This window comes from Thermobia domestica, chromosome 11 (assembly GCF_964235325.1).
Source record: "Thermobia domestica chromosome 11, izTheDome1.hap1.1, whole genome shotgun sequence".
Classification (NCBI taxonomy): domain Eukaryota; kingdom Metazoa; phylum Arthropoda; class Insecta; order Zygentoma; family Lepismatidae; genus Thermobia; species Thermobia domestica.
In genome coordinates, this window is record NC_137464.1 from 15788258 (window position 1) to 15805271 (window position 17014).

General features: G+C 35.1%; 1 protein-coding gene across 1 annotated transcript in view; it reads right to left on the minus strand.

Annotated features, from left to right (window-relative positions):
- Window positions 1–7664: 7664 nt before the first annotated feature.
- TrpRS (Tryptophanyl-tRNA synthetase) overlaps window positions 7665–17014 on the minus strand; it is a 51548-nt gene continuing 42198 nt past the window's right edge. The window contains exons 6-7 of the mRNA XM_081730098.1: window positions 15615–15755; window positions 7665–11992 (exon numbers count right to left, since the gene is read on the minus strand). Of these exons, the coding sequence (XP_081586224.1) occupies window positions 11834–11992; window positions 15615–15755 (300 nt within the window). The 3' untranslated portion in view covers window positions 7665–11833. The remainder of the gene's footprint in view (window positions 11993–15614; window positions 15756–17014) is intronic.

Here is a 17014-nt window from a genome sequence, read left to right on the forward strand (position 1 = left end):
GTTTTATTCGTAATTTCGATTTCATTGCACTTAAAATGTCTTTTATACATTGTCAATATAGCGGATGCAAGACGAATAGCGTGGCGTACAAATATTATGCTATCTTGCCAATCGCATTTAACATTGTTCTTTTTCCTCAGATATTCTTAAATTATGTACTCCAGATTGCTTTTATGTTAATACAGATTGAAAATACTTTAAAAAGCGTAACAGCAAGCCATACACACGCACCCAATGATTACATACATATCTTTTTCTTTCCTTATAATCAATCTGAAATCATGTGTTGTGGACATTGCTCACTAGCTATGGTAAAACGTGGTTTAAATTTTAGGTGTTCTTTCCTCTGGAATGGTACGTAATTCAGAAATTTACAATACCCACATGTTTTCCGTCTATAAGTGAAGAAAAATGTGTGTATGATAATGCTGATCACATAGTATATTATTTTTTTAAATTTAAATCTGCCTAACCAGGTGAAAATCGCATACTGAAAAGAACAGAACGTTTGAAACAGAACATCCCGGGTATCCATATATACAAATCTTCTTGCCATACTTAAAAAAAAAAAAAAAAAAAAAAAAAAAAAAAAAAAAAAAACGTCACATGATCACGCGTCCTGTTGGCTAAAGAAGGCGAATGATTAGTAAGAATTGGTCGAATGAAAATGTGGAAGAAAGCAAGAAACCCCCATTAAAATCAACAGACACGATGCTGCCCACCAGAAACTCACGCCTAGGATCGAACCAGGAATCCCTTTCACCAGAGGTACGGGCTCTATCACTGAGCTATCATGCACCCCGCGAAAAATACTGGTGTGAATACCATCCGTCGCCTTCAGCCTAGACGTAATGACTGTAGGATGTTAAATTGAAGATTTTATTTTATAATATTAAGAATGTATTTTTTAAGTGCCGTGATTTTTAATAGAATAACCGTGGATTCTATTTATCACAAGTTTATACAGGAAACAGCGTGTGTATGGCCTGCTATTGAATGGGTGCCTTTTACAACAAAAAAATAACATATGTACTGTACATATCCACATACATACATACATGAAAAGGAAAGAGAAGACAAAGAATTGTACTTATATATAAAAAGGCTTACAAACCTTACATAATTCATTTACGCTTTAAACCTTACATTAAAAATTCAATAAATTATTATTATTACATTCACAAAAATAAAACTCAACTCCATACTGCACGCACGGACCACTGGTAACAAAAAAAAAAAAAAAAAAAAAAGCATTGGTTGTCCCAAAGATCGTCTGAAAACAGAGATCAAAATAATATAAATATTTCGAGAGCTGTACCCAAGTAATACAAACGTAAGCATAACATTTTATCAACTGATATATACGTCGCTCAATTTTGTACATGTTTGTAGTGACTCTTGGCTATAGTAACTTCTTCACTACAGGTAAGTAAGACAGAAGCTTGCTCTAATGGAAAAATTAAATGAAATCCTACGGGGAAAGTTTTACGTCCTACGGTATTCCGGCTAGGCTAAAGGAGGCTGTGATGATGAGAAATGACATGTGGAATGAAGAAACTGAAAGGAACGGGAGAATCCCGGGAAAACCCACGTATACGGTGTTTGTCCACCACAAACTTCACTTGGCGCGAGCTAGGTTCGGACCAAGGACCCCATGCACACCAGAACACTCTACTATTGAGCCACTGCGGCCACCACTTGCTCTAATTGGAAAAGATTACACTTTTAATCTAATGGAAAACATGGCGTGAGCGATCCTTTTACGATCCAGAAACGAAGAACAAGTTCTTAGAAAGATGTGGCAGATCAAGAAACAGGGGTGGACAAAAAACAGTACAACAGTAGTAATCAGCAATAGGCCATGGTAACTATTTCCTTATATGAGACTTCACTGTATTTGAATTTCTACAGTAAGCCGTATGTTACCAAGGTTATACAAGCAGGGTGTACACAAACTTAGACAAGCTATTATGAAAAATGAAATATTCCAGTCTTACGTCCCATGATTGTGTCTGTAACTAAAGGAGACGAAATCCAGTATGAGAAAGAACTGAATAACAATCTACAGATGATGCAATGCACCCTGAGAGTGCGCAAGCACACATTTTTTGAAAGAAAAAAGCAATCGGGAAATTAGGCTGGTCAATAATCCCTCATTAACAGCACAGACCAGATCTGAATTCCAGATTTCCACCAGGGACAACTATTTGATGACAGAGACAAAAGGGAATCTAAAGAAATTGTTTGTTGAAATTTAGCGTCACTTCTCAGCATCCGAGGCTATATGGGACATTAAATCCAAACCCCCGCAATGCGTTCAATGCTCTCTCACTGGGAACCAAACCCCGGACTACGTATACCTAAGGCGTACGCGCTAGGGCTTCTGAAGAAATATATTGAAATGAAATCTTTGAGTTTTACGTCCCGCGGTTATGCCGCTTAGGCTAAAGGAGACGGTGATGATGAGTAGACTTCGGATTTTTGCATATTTGCATGTTTTATTCCTGATGTGATATTAGTATGCTCTTTAAACAGAAATTCGTTTCAGCTGTTTTGGGGCAAAATAGCAGAGTTTTATAGTGCATATATTTGCATATTTCGGGTGTTAGTGCATATTTATGTCGTTATTGCATATAAATGCATATTTAAAGGAACGAACAAATTGATAATTTTTAAAGTTCGACAACTTTCTTTATAAGTGGAATTTCAAGTTTCTAATATAAATAACACTCAAAATCTTTAAATGGTTCATTATTGTAGTTTTAGAATATCTTCCAAGGTCATTTGAAAGAAGAATAACAAAAGATTGGGTGATTCATCCTACTAGCAATGATGAATGAATGTCAGCTTTTCGGAAGAAGATACAAATAACGATGTCAAATCACCTACAACAAAATTTCTACGTAATCATCTCGACAGTTAAAGTTGCTACTGTTGTGTGTGTATGGATTTGAAATTGTGTGGTCGTGTGGCTGTATAGGAATACCAAAAGAAAAATCTGGGTCCATTTAGCTGTAGTGCGACATCTTCAAATTCGAATTTTAACTAACTCATAATTTTGTTCACTTTTTGCCCATTTTTGTCCACCCAAAAAAACTTCGGTACCATTCAAATTAACAAAGGAGGATCATTCCAAAATTTCGGTAACTTCGATCACCTGTAGTGCAACATCTTCAAATTCGATTTTTAACTAGCTCAGGATTTTGTCCAGTGTTGTCCACCCAACAAAGAAATTTGTACCATTTAAATAAACGAGAGTGGCCCATTTCAAAATTTGTCCACATCGATTACATCTTGTCCAATTTTTGTCCACAAAAAAAATTGTACCATTCAAATAAACGAGGGAGAACCATTTCAAGAAATTCGGCCGTTTCGATCACCTGTAGCGCGACAGCTTCAAATTCGAATTTTAATTAGCTCAGAATTGTGTCCAATTTTTGAACATTTTTGTACAATGAAGAATAAATTCTGTACTATTGAAATAAACCAAGGAAGGTCATTTAAAAATTTGACCACTTAGATCACCTGTAGTGAGACATTTTCAAATTCGAATTTCAAGTATCTTGGTGGTACAAAAACGTACAAAACATAGGGGAAATTTTAAGATAGTTAGAGTTCGAATTTAAAAATGACACTCCTGGTGATCGAAGTGCCCAAAATTTTGAACTGGTTCTCTTTTGTTAATTTGAATGGTACAATTTTTTATGGTACAAAAATGTACGGAAATTCGATAAATTCTGAGCTAATTAAAATTCGAATTTGAAGATGTCACACTGCACGTAATCTAAGTGGTCAATTTTTGAAATGATCCCCCCTCGTTTATTTTCATGGTACACATTGTTTTCTTGGTGGTACATGAATGCACAAAAATTGAACAAAATTTTAAGCTTGTTAAAATTCGAATTTAAAGATGTCGCACTACAGGTGATCGAAGTGGCCAAATTTGAAATGACCCTCCCTCGTTTATTTGAATTGTACATTTTTTTCTGGGGTGGACAGAAATGGATAAGAATTGGATAAAATTCGGAGGTAGTTAAAATTCAAATTTGAAGATGTCGCACTACAGGTGATCGAAGTGACCAAATTTTGAAAGTCCCTCTTTTGTTAATTTGAATGGTACAAAATTTGTTCTTGGGTGGACAAAAATTGGTTAAAATTCTAAGCTAGCTAAAATTCGCATTTGAAGATGTCACCCTACAGGGGATCGAAGTGGCCGAAATTTTGAAATGGCAAGGGATGCGCACGAGACGAGTCGAGACAGGATTTTTCATGACAAAATTCGAGTCGAGACACGGCTCTTCCAATAGAGAAATAAACATTTTTCGAGTCGAGACATCACTTTTACAGCACATTTCCGAGACGAGACAGCCACAAATCTTGCGCATCCCTAAACGACCCTCCTTTTTTAATTTGAATGGTACAAATCGTTTTCTTGGGTGGACAAACATGGACAAAAATTGGACAGAGATGTCGCACTACAACTAAATGGGCCCGAAAAATCTTCTAAAACAGTGGATTGAAGTTGAGAAAAGAAAATATATGGTGCAAAGTGTATGCTAAACAAGTAATATTTTCAAAGTAAGCAAGCTTGATTTCAGAAGAGGACATTTCTATTATTTTCGACAGCAAAAGCTCAAACGTCAGCAGCGCTCAATTGTATGGCCTCCTTATATTTTCAAAGCAGTTTCAAGCCTAATAAAGAGTTTATACAACTGTGAAACAATTCAGATGTGGCTTTTTTTAAATACTCGACAGAGTTCATCCTAAAGAAACCGTTGAAGAAATGTATTTCAGGAAGAAATGAACAACCCTTTGGAAATGAGCACTAAATTAATTAAATATTCGCTTTACAAAATCTAAAACTTGTCACAGCAGTTTCTTTCTGAAAGATGGACATAAGCTCCCAAGTTTTCCTTTAAGGAGTTTATGAGAGTATTTAAATATAAGCTTGTGTTGATTTGATATGCACCTCAGTTTCTCGAAACGTAACTTTCCTACTAAGCCTTCTGTTATGTTTTCGATAACTATATCTTCTTCCTATTCATGTTCCGTGTTTCGTTCAAATCACTTTATTCCATTTTAAAGTATCAATATTATACATTGCGAATTATTACTGTTTGAAACGGCCAATGTTACGCTAGAAGAAAATATTTTGGGATTTACACATAATTGGATACAAAAAGTAATTTCAAGTGGATTTATTTTCTTTTAAAGAACATAAGGTTTTTGAATACAGGTTTTTAATACAGAAAAACTGCCTTCAACAGGTCTCTTATTAAACGGAAATTTATTTTAAACAGAAATATTTCACCGTCCCATGAATTTAAAGGTAAATGAACATGGTTAAATTCTCTTGATTAGGCGGAACCTGTGTTGCGAAGAACAGATGTTAAAATATATGTTTAATGGAAAGTTTAAATTCCGGAATGTAGCCAGAATTTTCAAGCATTTAGAAAATTTTTCGACATTTTGTAAAAGGTTAGATATAAGAGCTACGTTTTCTGTAAAGGTCTTCCTTTAGTTGTTACAAGACCCGAAACCTGCCGCAGAGGTTGGGGGGGGGCATGAATATGTTAGGGGGGTCAAGTCATCAAACATTTTGTTACAAATATCTAAATTGTTTTTTGTATTGAGGTCTGGAGGGGCCTGGCCCCCTAGCTCCCCTCTAGTTGCGAGCTTGCTTGTTGCCCTACATATTTAACCTTTAGTCCACCGCCATATAAGACCCTAGATACCGTGCGACTTTTTGAACGAAGTGCAATTCACATAGTAATTTTCAAATACCAATAACTCGTTCTCTAGCTGGTTTAGAGACATCTAACAAGGAGCATAATATACACAATAGTTCAAAAGGGAGCCAACAGTAGAGGGAAACGCGCTGAACAGAGCATAGCATCTACTTTTTGTTTTGGCCTTTGAAACCGTAGGTAGGCTTTTCTTTTATTGTAAGTTTTATGTGTATTAATTCGTAGCACAAATAAATACTGTAATTGAATACAGTAGGCCTATGTACACTATTTTATTTTATCTCGCTATATCCATTATATGTTTGTACATCACTTAATCTTTTAAAACATACATCTATCTTCGTTAACTTTAAAACCTTTAATGAACATTTTTGAGAGTCCTGTTCAATTTCGCTAAGTAGGTTTTATTATATGCTTATGCCTGAAATGTTTATTTACTTCTCTGAGTATATTTATTTTTTATTGACAGATACTTGGCACCGTGGACGCTGGCGGAGCTAAAAACATTAAAAGCGACCATGCGTTTATCAATACTCATTTCAGTTTGATTTCAAAGATCATAACGAGATTAGAAGAGCGATGATTAGGACTTTGTAGTGCATTTGAGCATTTTGATTCAACAACGAAACAGACACCACCAAAACCAATCGGACAAGCATTTTTTCGAAATGCACAGTCAATAGATGCGAAAAATCCTGGTATAAAATTCTTGTCTAAAGTAAATAAAGTGTTCATGGGAACAACGACGCACGAGTTTCAGATTTATCGGCAAGTAATATTGCTTCTTTGAAATACTGTCTCTTAACGACTCGTGACACGGAAGGAACATTTTCCATGTACAGTAATGTTTTGACTGATAAATGCAGGGTTTTGCCAAAAAACACGGAAAACTACATAGTTGTGTATTGTAGCATGAATAAATCATAGTTATACACCAAGTATAGATCATGTAATACACCTTTTTTCTCTTTTTCCTCGTTTAACTTTAGCTTTTGAATGGTGCATACTTACTAATTTTAGTGCATATTTGCATATTTTCAGTGCATATTTTCGTCATTTTTAGTGCATATTTTGCCGTTTTTTAGTGCATATCGATCCGAAGTCTAATGATGAGTAATGAATGAAATAGTGGAATGAAGAAAGTGGGATGAAACGGGAGAACCCCGAGAAAACCCACGCACACGGTGTTTGTCCACCACAAAGTTCACTTGGCGGAGGCTGGGATCGAACCCGGAACCCCAAGCACCAAAGATGAACGCTCAACCACTGAGCCACCGCGGCCCCCGGCTTCTGAAGAAATTCTGCGAGTGCACAGAAGTGCACTCGTACATGCATTCCCAAACAGGTCACAACGTTTTGAGAAGGAACTCGTCAAGTTGGTGAGGGTTATTATGTCATCTTTTTGGCCTTCAAGAGTACAACACAAAAGGTTTATTTTGTTCTCTCGCAAATGCTAGTTTTATAGGATCCAAGAACACACAGATATGTCGTCGACATGACTATCAAACCACACCATTTAGTATTTTCCAAATGATTTTGAGATCTGTACATTAACATATGGTCGGTCCGGAGGGGCCTAAATTTAAAAAAAAAATGAGGAGGGGATTTTTAAAGAAAGAAAAAAAAATCATATTTTCTTCGAATTACTCTTTTCAAGTATATGATGCGGATATGCGAATGGTATTGTTTGGAATGTTTCTTTATGCTGAAGAAAATGAGGTACGAACAAAAATCCTAGAATAAATAGTGACGATGCAATAGCTGCTTGACTGGAAATTTAAAATTTACCTTAAAAATTCCAAATCCCAAAAAGGTTAAACGAGAAATTGAGAGCTGAGCTTAGTGACAACATATATCTGTATCGAAAAGTTGCGCTACTAACGTGATATTTGAGCAATCTCTATTTAACAACAAATGAAGTTTTGACCATTTTTGTATTACTTTCAATATATCCCTCGCATTTAGTTACAATACAATAACAAGTGCATGTTTCACCAGTACATGAGTCTGGCCTTCTACGTCCAAGCAAAAAAAATAGGTATCAACAGTAAAAATATAATCGTCAAACGTACAAATAGGCACCAAAAGTGAACTTTATAGTCGTTCGCCAATTATTTTTTTGCAATATCAAGAAAAAGTGAGAACGAATACAGAAATCATTTCAAACTAATTTAATCATTTGTATTAAAGAATGACTTTTTGTAGAATCACGGAAGTCCAATCTACACAAGATTCACTGTATTCCCAACACAAATATACAGTCACTAGCAAAAGTACATACCTCTATCTACATATCGTTTCTTCAGTAACTTCGAAATAAATTGACTTATTTTCGTATATTTCTTTTTGAAGTATGGGATTCCGTATGAAGCTGCCAAAACTGTGCTGATATTTGTTTATTTATTCTAAAGTAATTGACAAAAAAAGTCTGTACTTTTACTGCCGACTGTACTTCACTCTTTTGGTATTTACAAAACACTATGAACTAAGAATGTAATTTCAAGTAGTTTCTTAATGTTGGAGTAACAGGTCGAAATTCAGTATTTTAGTAAAGTAAAGAAAAGAAAAAAATCTTAAAAGAAACAGTCAGTTACTTATTTCGCAAGGAATATATAAATACATATTACTATTTTTTTAAAAGCAAAATATTAATTACAAATGTACAGAAACACGTGTTCATCCAATTTTATTATCTTATCTGTACTAATTTTATAGCAGGGCGCTGTTTTGGTACGAGAGTAACTAAAACAAAACCTAACAGCAACACTCAAAAGTAGTGCATACTGTAGTAGGCATTTTGAATTACTTTAAGATGATGTCAAATGAAATTTCCAAGTCATAATGCGTAATAGATTATTTCCGGACCTTAAAGGCAGAGGGGAGTAAGTCATTTTTATTAAATTTTCAGGAGAGACAGAAAACAGTGACTTACTTCTTTTTGCCTTTTAAGTGCCTTCGGACTTATATCCAATTTTATTGTTGCTATTTGATAAAGTATTCATAATACAACTACAAGCTTTCTAAGAATAAGAGATATCAGAACATGCGTTTCAAATCTGGCAATAACTCATTTTCAGAAAAAAAATGACCTACTCCCCTCTGCCTTTAAGGTACGGATTTGCTGTTATTTATACAACAAATATTTACAGTTCACACATTGGTTTGTATGTTTTCGTCCACCATGACATCTACAATGTATTTTAACGTGTACATTTTAAAGTACTCTAGAGTACAATTTTACTAATTAATTTGGAAGCGTACGATTCAAAGTATATACTCCATTTTTTTTCAATTTCTGACAGCTGTAACAGAACCCAAAATTAATTGCTAACACATCTTAAAGAAGAATGATACAGAAGACCACTACAACAAAAGATTAACCCATTTTTCTTAACAGCTAAGAAAACTTTCTACATTTTTAAATATTAAGCAGATTTTATCAACTCACAAGAGAAAAGAGTTAACCCACTGTTGCAACAAAGATTCTTCATTAATAAGGATATTCTCGATGAGTTCTGTCGAAAGGCAAGTGTTAAAATATTTATTTAGCTGCAACGGGACCAGTAATCCAGTACAGCAATAACAGTATGGCTAGTTCCTTTTCCCCTACTGCCAAAGCAGGTATGAGATAACTTGATATCAGCACAATGAGGTAGACTATCTCAAGATGAATTTTCGAGGGATACGGTGACTCATTGGTAGAACGCATACCTCTGCTGCGTGCAGTCCCTAGTTCGATCCCCGACCAAGTAAATTTGTGGCGAACAACATTGTGTCCATGAGTTTTCTAGGGGGTACTACCGTTTCCTCGCACATTTTCATTCTAACAATTCTTCCATCATCATTTTTTGCCTTAATTTATCGTCTCCTTTAGCCTGACAGGGTATAATCGTGGGACGTTAAACTCAAAGATTTTATATCATTGTTCCAAGATGAATTTTCGAATGTAGTGTCGAATTTTCACCATTCTCCCGGTGGGTTATCAAAACGACAAAAAGTGTGAAACAAAGGATAATTTAAAAAAAAAAAATAAATAAATAAATAAATAAATACAGAAGAAGTAGAATTTCTTAACTTTAACTCACGAACTTAATTAACGTCCCATTCTTATGCCCGTTAGGCTAAAGAAGACGAATGGCTAATGGAAGTGAACAATTACTAAAGAGCTAGTAGAAACCAGAACGTGGTAAAGAACAGCAGAATCCCGAAAAGACTCAAGAATGTTGTCCACCACAAACTTACACGGCCTAGCCAGGAACTCTTCATACAACCAGGTATATGGAATACTTGGAATTAAGGGGCTGAAGTAAAAGGAAAGAAGAGCAGAACAAAAAAATATGGTTTAGGAAAAGCCAGGTTTCTCGGTTGATTTTACTTTAGCGTCCCTTATCAGTAGCCAGACTATATGAGAAGGAGAATCTACTGTTTGAAGTGAAACCCTAGGTAAGTACCCACACCAGACTGGGACCCAGGATCACGCACGACAGTCACTCTACCACAAGAGGCCACTATCACGAATAAAAATACACCACAATCCGTAGAACAATTACATTACTAATAACAAGGAATCGAAGGCCACTTTTAAGAAACAGACATCTAATTCTTTGAAAATAGCCAACTGAATTCCACATCTAAAGTTGACTCCAACACCGTATTCCCTCTAGACTTGTTGGCCCCTAATGCATTCTCACTTTTTTTCATTACAACATTTTAAAGACTGTGTGTCAGCAATTTTTACAAAAAAAAGGAAGGTGTAATAAATATATGAATACCTAAGACTGCTTTTATCTTTTATGCAAAATAAATTATCTTCTTCATGGTAACAAGTATGCTCATAAATATACAGTAAAAATGTAAAACATAATACTATACTTTTCAATTGCCTGTCCCTATATCTCGTGCAAAAACTGTCAAAGAAAAGAAACTCAGATGCCACTTTTACGAATACAAAAATTTCAGGAGTACTTATAACTATATATATATATATATATATATATATATATATATATATATGCTCATTATCCATTATGTTACAACATAATTGATTACACTGAGACTTAAAATTATTAAAGAGGCAGTAATATCAACAGCAACTTAGATTTTCGATGGACAGTACGGATTCCCAGCGGGCTGGAAGGACATTCCTACGCCGGAACTACGAGTTCAAGTGTACAACCCCAATAATCTTGCTGGTTATGGCCCAGTCAGAGGCAACAAATACATCTTATTATTTTCAATTCACTAATTCTTTTAATATTCTTCAACAAAGCTAAACATAGTTAATGATCATATGCATTAGGAGCATACGCGTACTCTTGATGAATGTAGGTGACAATGTCCTGAATTCGATTCCTGGTTGTGCTGCCTTGGTGTTAGGAAACAAGAGTGAAAAGACCTACTTGAATAAAGCAGTACTGATGAGGAGAAGAAAGAAGAAAAAACTGATGTCGGGAGTTGATATCCTGACTATGCTCCACTCAGCTGAACATGTGTCAGAACTATTCATAAGTTGTAGCAGTACCTATCATAAAACAACAAAGCATAATAATAGCTATAATTTATATGACGATCTGGTTCACTTTGTTAACTGGATGACATGTGGGTCCCAATACTACGCTTTTAAGTACAGGACGATAAAAAATTTCATCAATACTTCCACGGAAAGTTACTATTCCTGTAACTCACAGTACTTAAATATACACTGGAATCAGCCTCTTGACACCATTAAGAAAAAAAATATACGTAGCTCCTGTATAATTATGTTGCTTGCATGTCTTTCATTATTAAAATCCTGTAGATAGCGACCACTGACTCAAAATCTTTTAGGTAAATTTGTTATCTGAGCTTCTTGTCTTCAACAAGGTACAGCAAGACACGAGCTTGCTTAGTTTGTCAGCAAAATTCCTGCAGACTATACTTCCATGTCTTGGATATATCCCTGAACACAAGCACCTTCCAACAGTTTCCGCACACATAGGTTGACAATTTTCACAAAATTTTATCCAAAAGCTCACACCGCTCAGTCTCACAATGTCGGTTTCTTTCTTTCATTATATACATCACATTCAAACCCACCAAACACACAGCTAATAATTAAACTTTAGCTTCCGCGGCGTCATAAACGAACGCACTATATCGTCCGTAATTTTCGCTCGTTGTTCTTGGTGTTCTTTGACTATCGGCTGAATAGTTTCAATCAATATTTTCTTCAACTCTCCAGTCAGCATTGCGCCACTAGAATAATCCTGAAATATAAACAGACACACGCTATTAGATGGATATACGCTTTTATTATTATTATTATTATATTGTATTTTGTACAGATGATACGGCGCTTGTTACAGAATCTGAAGAGAAAATCAGTAAGATGTTAGAAAACGTAAGAAAGGGCTGTGAAGAATATGGGATGAAAATAAATGTTAGAACGAAAAAGTCATGGTGATTGGAACGAAGGAGTCGGTGTCAAATATAGATGTAGGAGGGGAGAAAATAGAACAGATGACGAGTTTTTGATACCTGAGTAGTATTGTTAGCAGTGATATAAAATGTGAACGTGAAATAAAAGCAAGGATAGGAATGGCGAAAGAAGTCTTTAGGAGGACGAAAATACTATTATGTGGGACCTTAAGTGAAAAGTTGAGAAAAAGACTTTTAAAATACTTCACGTGGAGTATTGTGTTGTATGGATCAGAAACATGGACATTAGGCAAAAAAGATGAAAAACGACTGCAAGCTTTCGAAATGTGGGTGTGGAGAAGAATGGAGAGAATTAACTGGTTCGAGCGGGAAACGAATGAAAGGGTGTTAGAAATAGTGGTTCAGAAGAGGAAGATAAACTGGTTGGGACATTGGCTAACGAACTGTATCATGAGGAACGTGCTAGAGGGTATGGTAGCAGGAAAGAGAGGGAGAGAGCGAAGAAGACTACAATTAACGGACGATATTAAAACAGAAAAATCGTACGTGAACACGAAGAGGTTAGCGGAAGACCGTCGAACATGGAGGTCCTCAGTTGCAGCAAGTGACCTGCCAATAATGCCAGAATACTTACAATGATAATCAAGATTTTGTATCAACACACAGTATTATTTATTGTGTCTATAAAAGTAATTGGTTTTTCACTTTAGTTGCAAATATACCGTTTCTGATTTTGTATTGAACATTATATAGTTCGACTACAACAAATTGAGAAAAGAGTTAACAGAAATAAATCTGAAAAATGTCTAATACATTATTACTATTATTACATAATTGGTAAAACTAATCTTACTGTGTCTTTCCGTTTAATCACGGTAAGATTATTTCAATAACTCTTACTGTTCTTCTCTGTCACGATGGGACTCAGAAAAACTAACATCAAGAACTCGCAACCACGTCTATATGAATGAAATGAATGGAAATATGTTTGCTCGCTAAATCCTCCTAAACTTCTGCTCATATTTTATTTATTTATTTAAAAATTACCAGATACAGCTCGGGGACTATTTTATACTGGGTATTTAACAACAACAATAACAATGGAAAGGATTTGGGAAGGTATCGCCAGGGCCTGTTTACTAGGTACCATCCCGGCATTTGCCTGGTAGGACTGAGGAAAACCCCAGTCAGAATGGTCGGCAGCGAGAATCGAACCCGCAACCTCCCGAATGCGAAGCCAACGTTCTATCACTTGAGCTACTTCGCTCGGTAAATCACTTTTAGTACATGAGTGCATTCTGGCCTAACTTAAAGAGTTTCAAGCACATTTTCGGCAAGGGGATAGAAAGGTGACATGTAAAAATAATCGAAAATGATTGGTTAAATATCCAATTTATGGTTGGTCGTTGTGATGAATAGTGACACTCTTGATACCGTTTAAGTCCAAATTTATCCCTATTGGCATGGATTGTGATGAGTCTGGGCGGAAAAGTACGACATGTAAAAATAATCGATTTTAGTGTCCAATCCATGTTGTTCTAGGTCGCTGTGATGAATAGTGACACTCTTGATACGTTTACGTTCAAATTCATTCCTTATACGTACTCTATGGGGGAAAGGGATTCAAATATTTTTCATAAACTTATTCCCCCGTGCGAAGAACTGACATTTCAGCTAGTTAGTTCAATACAATAAATAACATCAAAGATAACGATGAAAATTCAGACTAGAAAGCACTCTACTACATGTCGGGAAATATTGATACTGCAAATCATATGAGTACAACTGTAAAAAGCAAATATAACAAATCATACATTGACCAGGCACTCACATTGTCCAGTAAGCACTCACGAAGTATAAATAAGTAAATATTAAATATAATACTTTCCCATGATTACCTGCTCCTAAACAGAACATCTTTGAGCACTTGTATAGTTGGACATAACAAGGAATGATATAATTCACAGTAAATTAAATTTTTGAGTAAAATTATTAAAGATACTATCTAAATTATTATTTAAATTACCACAATCTAGATTTAATTTACGCTTCTTAATCTTAATTGCAATATACACGTTCCTTTCTATAGGTGTTGGTTTGATGTATAATTTTAACTTCATCAATTAAACAAAATATGGCAGAGTAAGGTTAGTTTTACTATTAAACTAGAAGTAAACTTGCATACAAAAAACAAAAGCAACTTTTCCCCAACGTTCAAATTCTCAAAAAGTAACATTATGAAAGGGAAGCCTTCCTTCTGTCTTCTGGTAACAATGGAAAGAGGCTAAGTCTTTGTAATGGCTTCTAAAGTCAACTCGTTAATACACCACTAACGCTTTTTTATTAGTTTTACTGCTGATTAAAAAAAAAAGTTAATCAAATCAAAGTTTACTTTATAATACATCCTAATACGTAACCAGAAGTATTCGACAGTAACTCCACTCATTCTTGAGGGCAATATTTGAAATAAAAAATTAAGAATGAAATAAAAAATAAAGAAAGAAAAGGAACAAAAAGAACAAAAAGAAAGAATGAATGAATGAAAAAGAATGCGAAAAGAAGGAAGGAATGAAAAGAATGAAAGAAAGAAAAAAGAATGACAGCAAAAGAAAGAATGAATGAATGGATAAGAGAAAAAGAAAGAATGAAAAGCAACAAAAAGAATGAAAAGAAAGAATGAATGAATGAAAAAGAATGCGAAAAGAAGGAAGGAATGAAAAGAATGAAAGAGAAAGAAAAAAGAATGACAGCAAAAGAAAGAATGAATGAATGGATAAGAGAAAAATAAAGAAAGAAAAGGAACAAAAAGAATGAAAAGAAAGAATGAATGAATGAAAAAGAATGCGAAAAGGAAGGAATGAAAAGAATGAAAGAGAAAGAAAAAAGAATGACAGCAAAAGAAAGAATGAATGAATGGATAAGAGAAAAATAAAGAAAGAAAAGGAACAAAAAGAATGAAAAGAAAGAATGAATGAATGAAAAAGAATGCGAAAAGAAGGAAGGAATGAAAAGAATGAAAGAGAAAGAAAAAGAATGACAGCAAAAGAAAGAATGAATGAACGGATAAGAGAAAAAGAAAGAATGAAAAGGAACAAAAAGAATGAAAAGAAAGAATGAATGAACGAATGAAAAAGAATGAATGAGAAAAGGAAGGAAGGAATGAAAAAATGAGAGAGAAATAAAAAAGAATGAATGAATAAGAGAAAAAGAAATAATGAAAGGAAAAAGACAGATTGAAAAAAGAAAAGAATGAATGAATGAATAAGAGAAAAAGAAAGAATGAAAGGAAAAAGAGACTAAAAAGAAAGAAAAATGAAAAAAAAAAACGAAAAAAGAGAAAATTGTACCTTACTTTTGAAAGAAGTGAGTGTTGTTCTTCAAAGTATCGTAGCATAAAACAACTGACAATTTTACTGAAAAGAGGAATTTAGGATTCTAATTGAAGCTTACCTGTCGTATCTGCTCTAGTCGTTCGTCATCTTCGAGGAAGAAACGAAGATACTGATAAGAGATATCTACATCACAGTTGCCACCTAATTGTCGATGCTCTTCAACCGTAGCCTGGCCACCAGAAAATGCGTGCTTGTTGATCTACAAGACAGAAATACAAAAGCAATATAGAAATTTAAGAAACCTTCTATCATCGAAGAATTTTTAATCATCGCCTTATCTCACATATAAAACTTTTTAAAGGACAATTTTTCGCATCTGTGCATGAAAACAGCATTGCAATGATATATGATTCTGTAAATCAAGTGCTTAATTATGTAATTAAACTGTGGGGCTTGTAATGCCGTATATTTTAGTTGTCTCTCACTAATTCTACTTGCATCATTCCACTACTTAATTTATCTGAGTTTATCATCCCCCTTAAGCTTACATGATATAATTACGAAACATTAATTCACCTTAGGTCTGAATTATACGAACGCTGTAAACGCGACGTTAATGCCGACCGATTGGGACAATGGCTATACTACTGGATGGACTGTACGAACGCTTTCAATACGAACCGAAGCCGAGCCTTAGGCCAGGCCTGGACTATACGGACGCTGTAAATGTCGAGTTAGGAAAGCGGAAAAGTAGATGTTATTTTGTCCGACTATACGGACGCTAAATACGTAGTGTTGATAACGCGATGCTGGGGCTATAACCACACTACGGCGCGTTTTATGCACGCTGGCGTTGAACTTTTGCAACAAAATTGATTTTCCTTCCTCAGTCGTGAATATAGACACGGTGCAATTAATGGTATGGGCATTCTCGTCCTAATAACTGAGTGCTTAGAAAGTTAAATTGACAGGGAAGTTAGAAAATGAGGAACTCGTCATATGTTGGCAAATAGACCTTCAAGTGACCAATTTGACTTTATGTTTGCGAAACACCGGATGTACGAAGATAAATTCATTCAATACTACCGGAAGTCGGCGAAATCCTTTCATGAATTGTTTGCGTCAGTTTGCTAAAAGGATACAAGTAAGATCTCGATTGGTCTCCCCGAGAAATGCATTGACTATTTTCAAAGCTTAGTTAGTGCGTCATCGCTTTGCGTTGAAAGCGTTCGTACAGTTGATCCAATGGTATAGTAATTGCCCCAATCGGCCGGAGTTAACGCTTCGCTGGTAACGCCGCATTTATAGTGTCTTACCCCAGGCCTTACTCCATTATGTGTATTTTATCCTTTCTAAATGTGTCCAAAGACAGGTTCTAGACCATTTAGCTAACGTAGCTAGGCAGAAACTACGCTAGCAGAACACGGATAGCGTGGCCAGTTTCTTTCCATGTGCTTCAAATGGATATACGGGAACAGATATCAAGGAGTTGGACTGTTACCATGGAACTGGGATTAG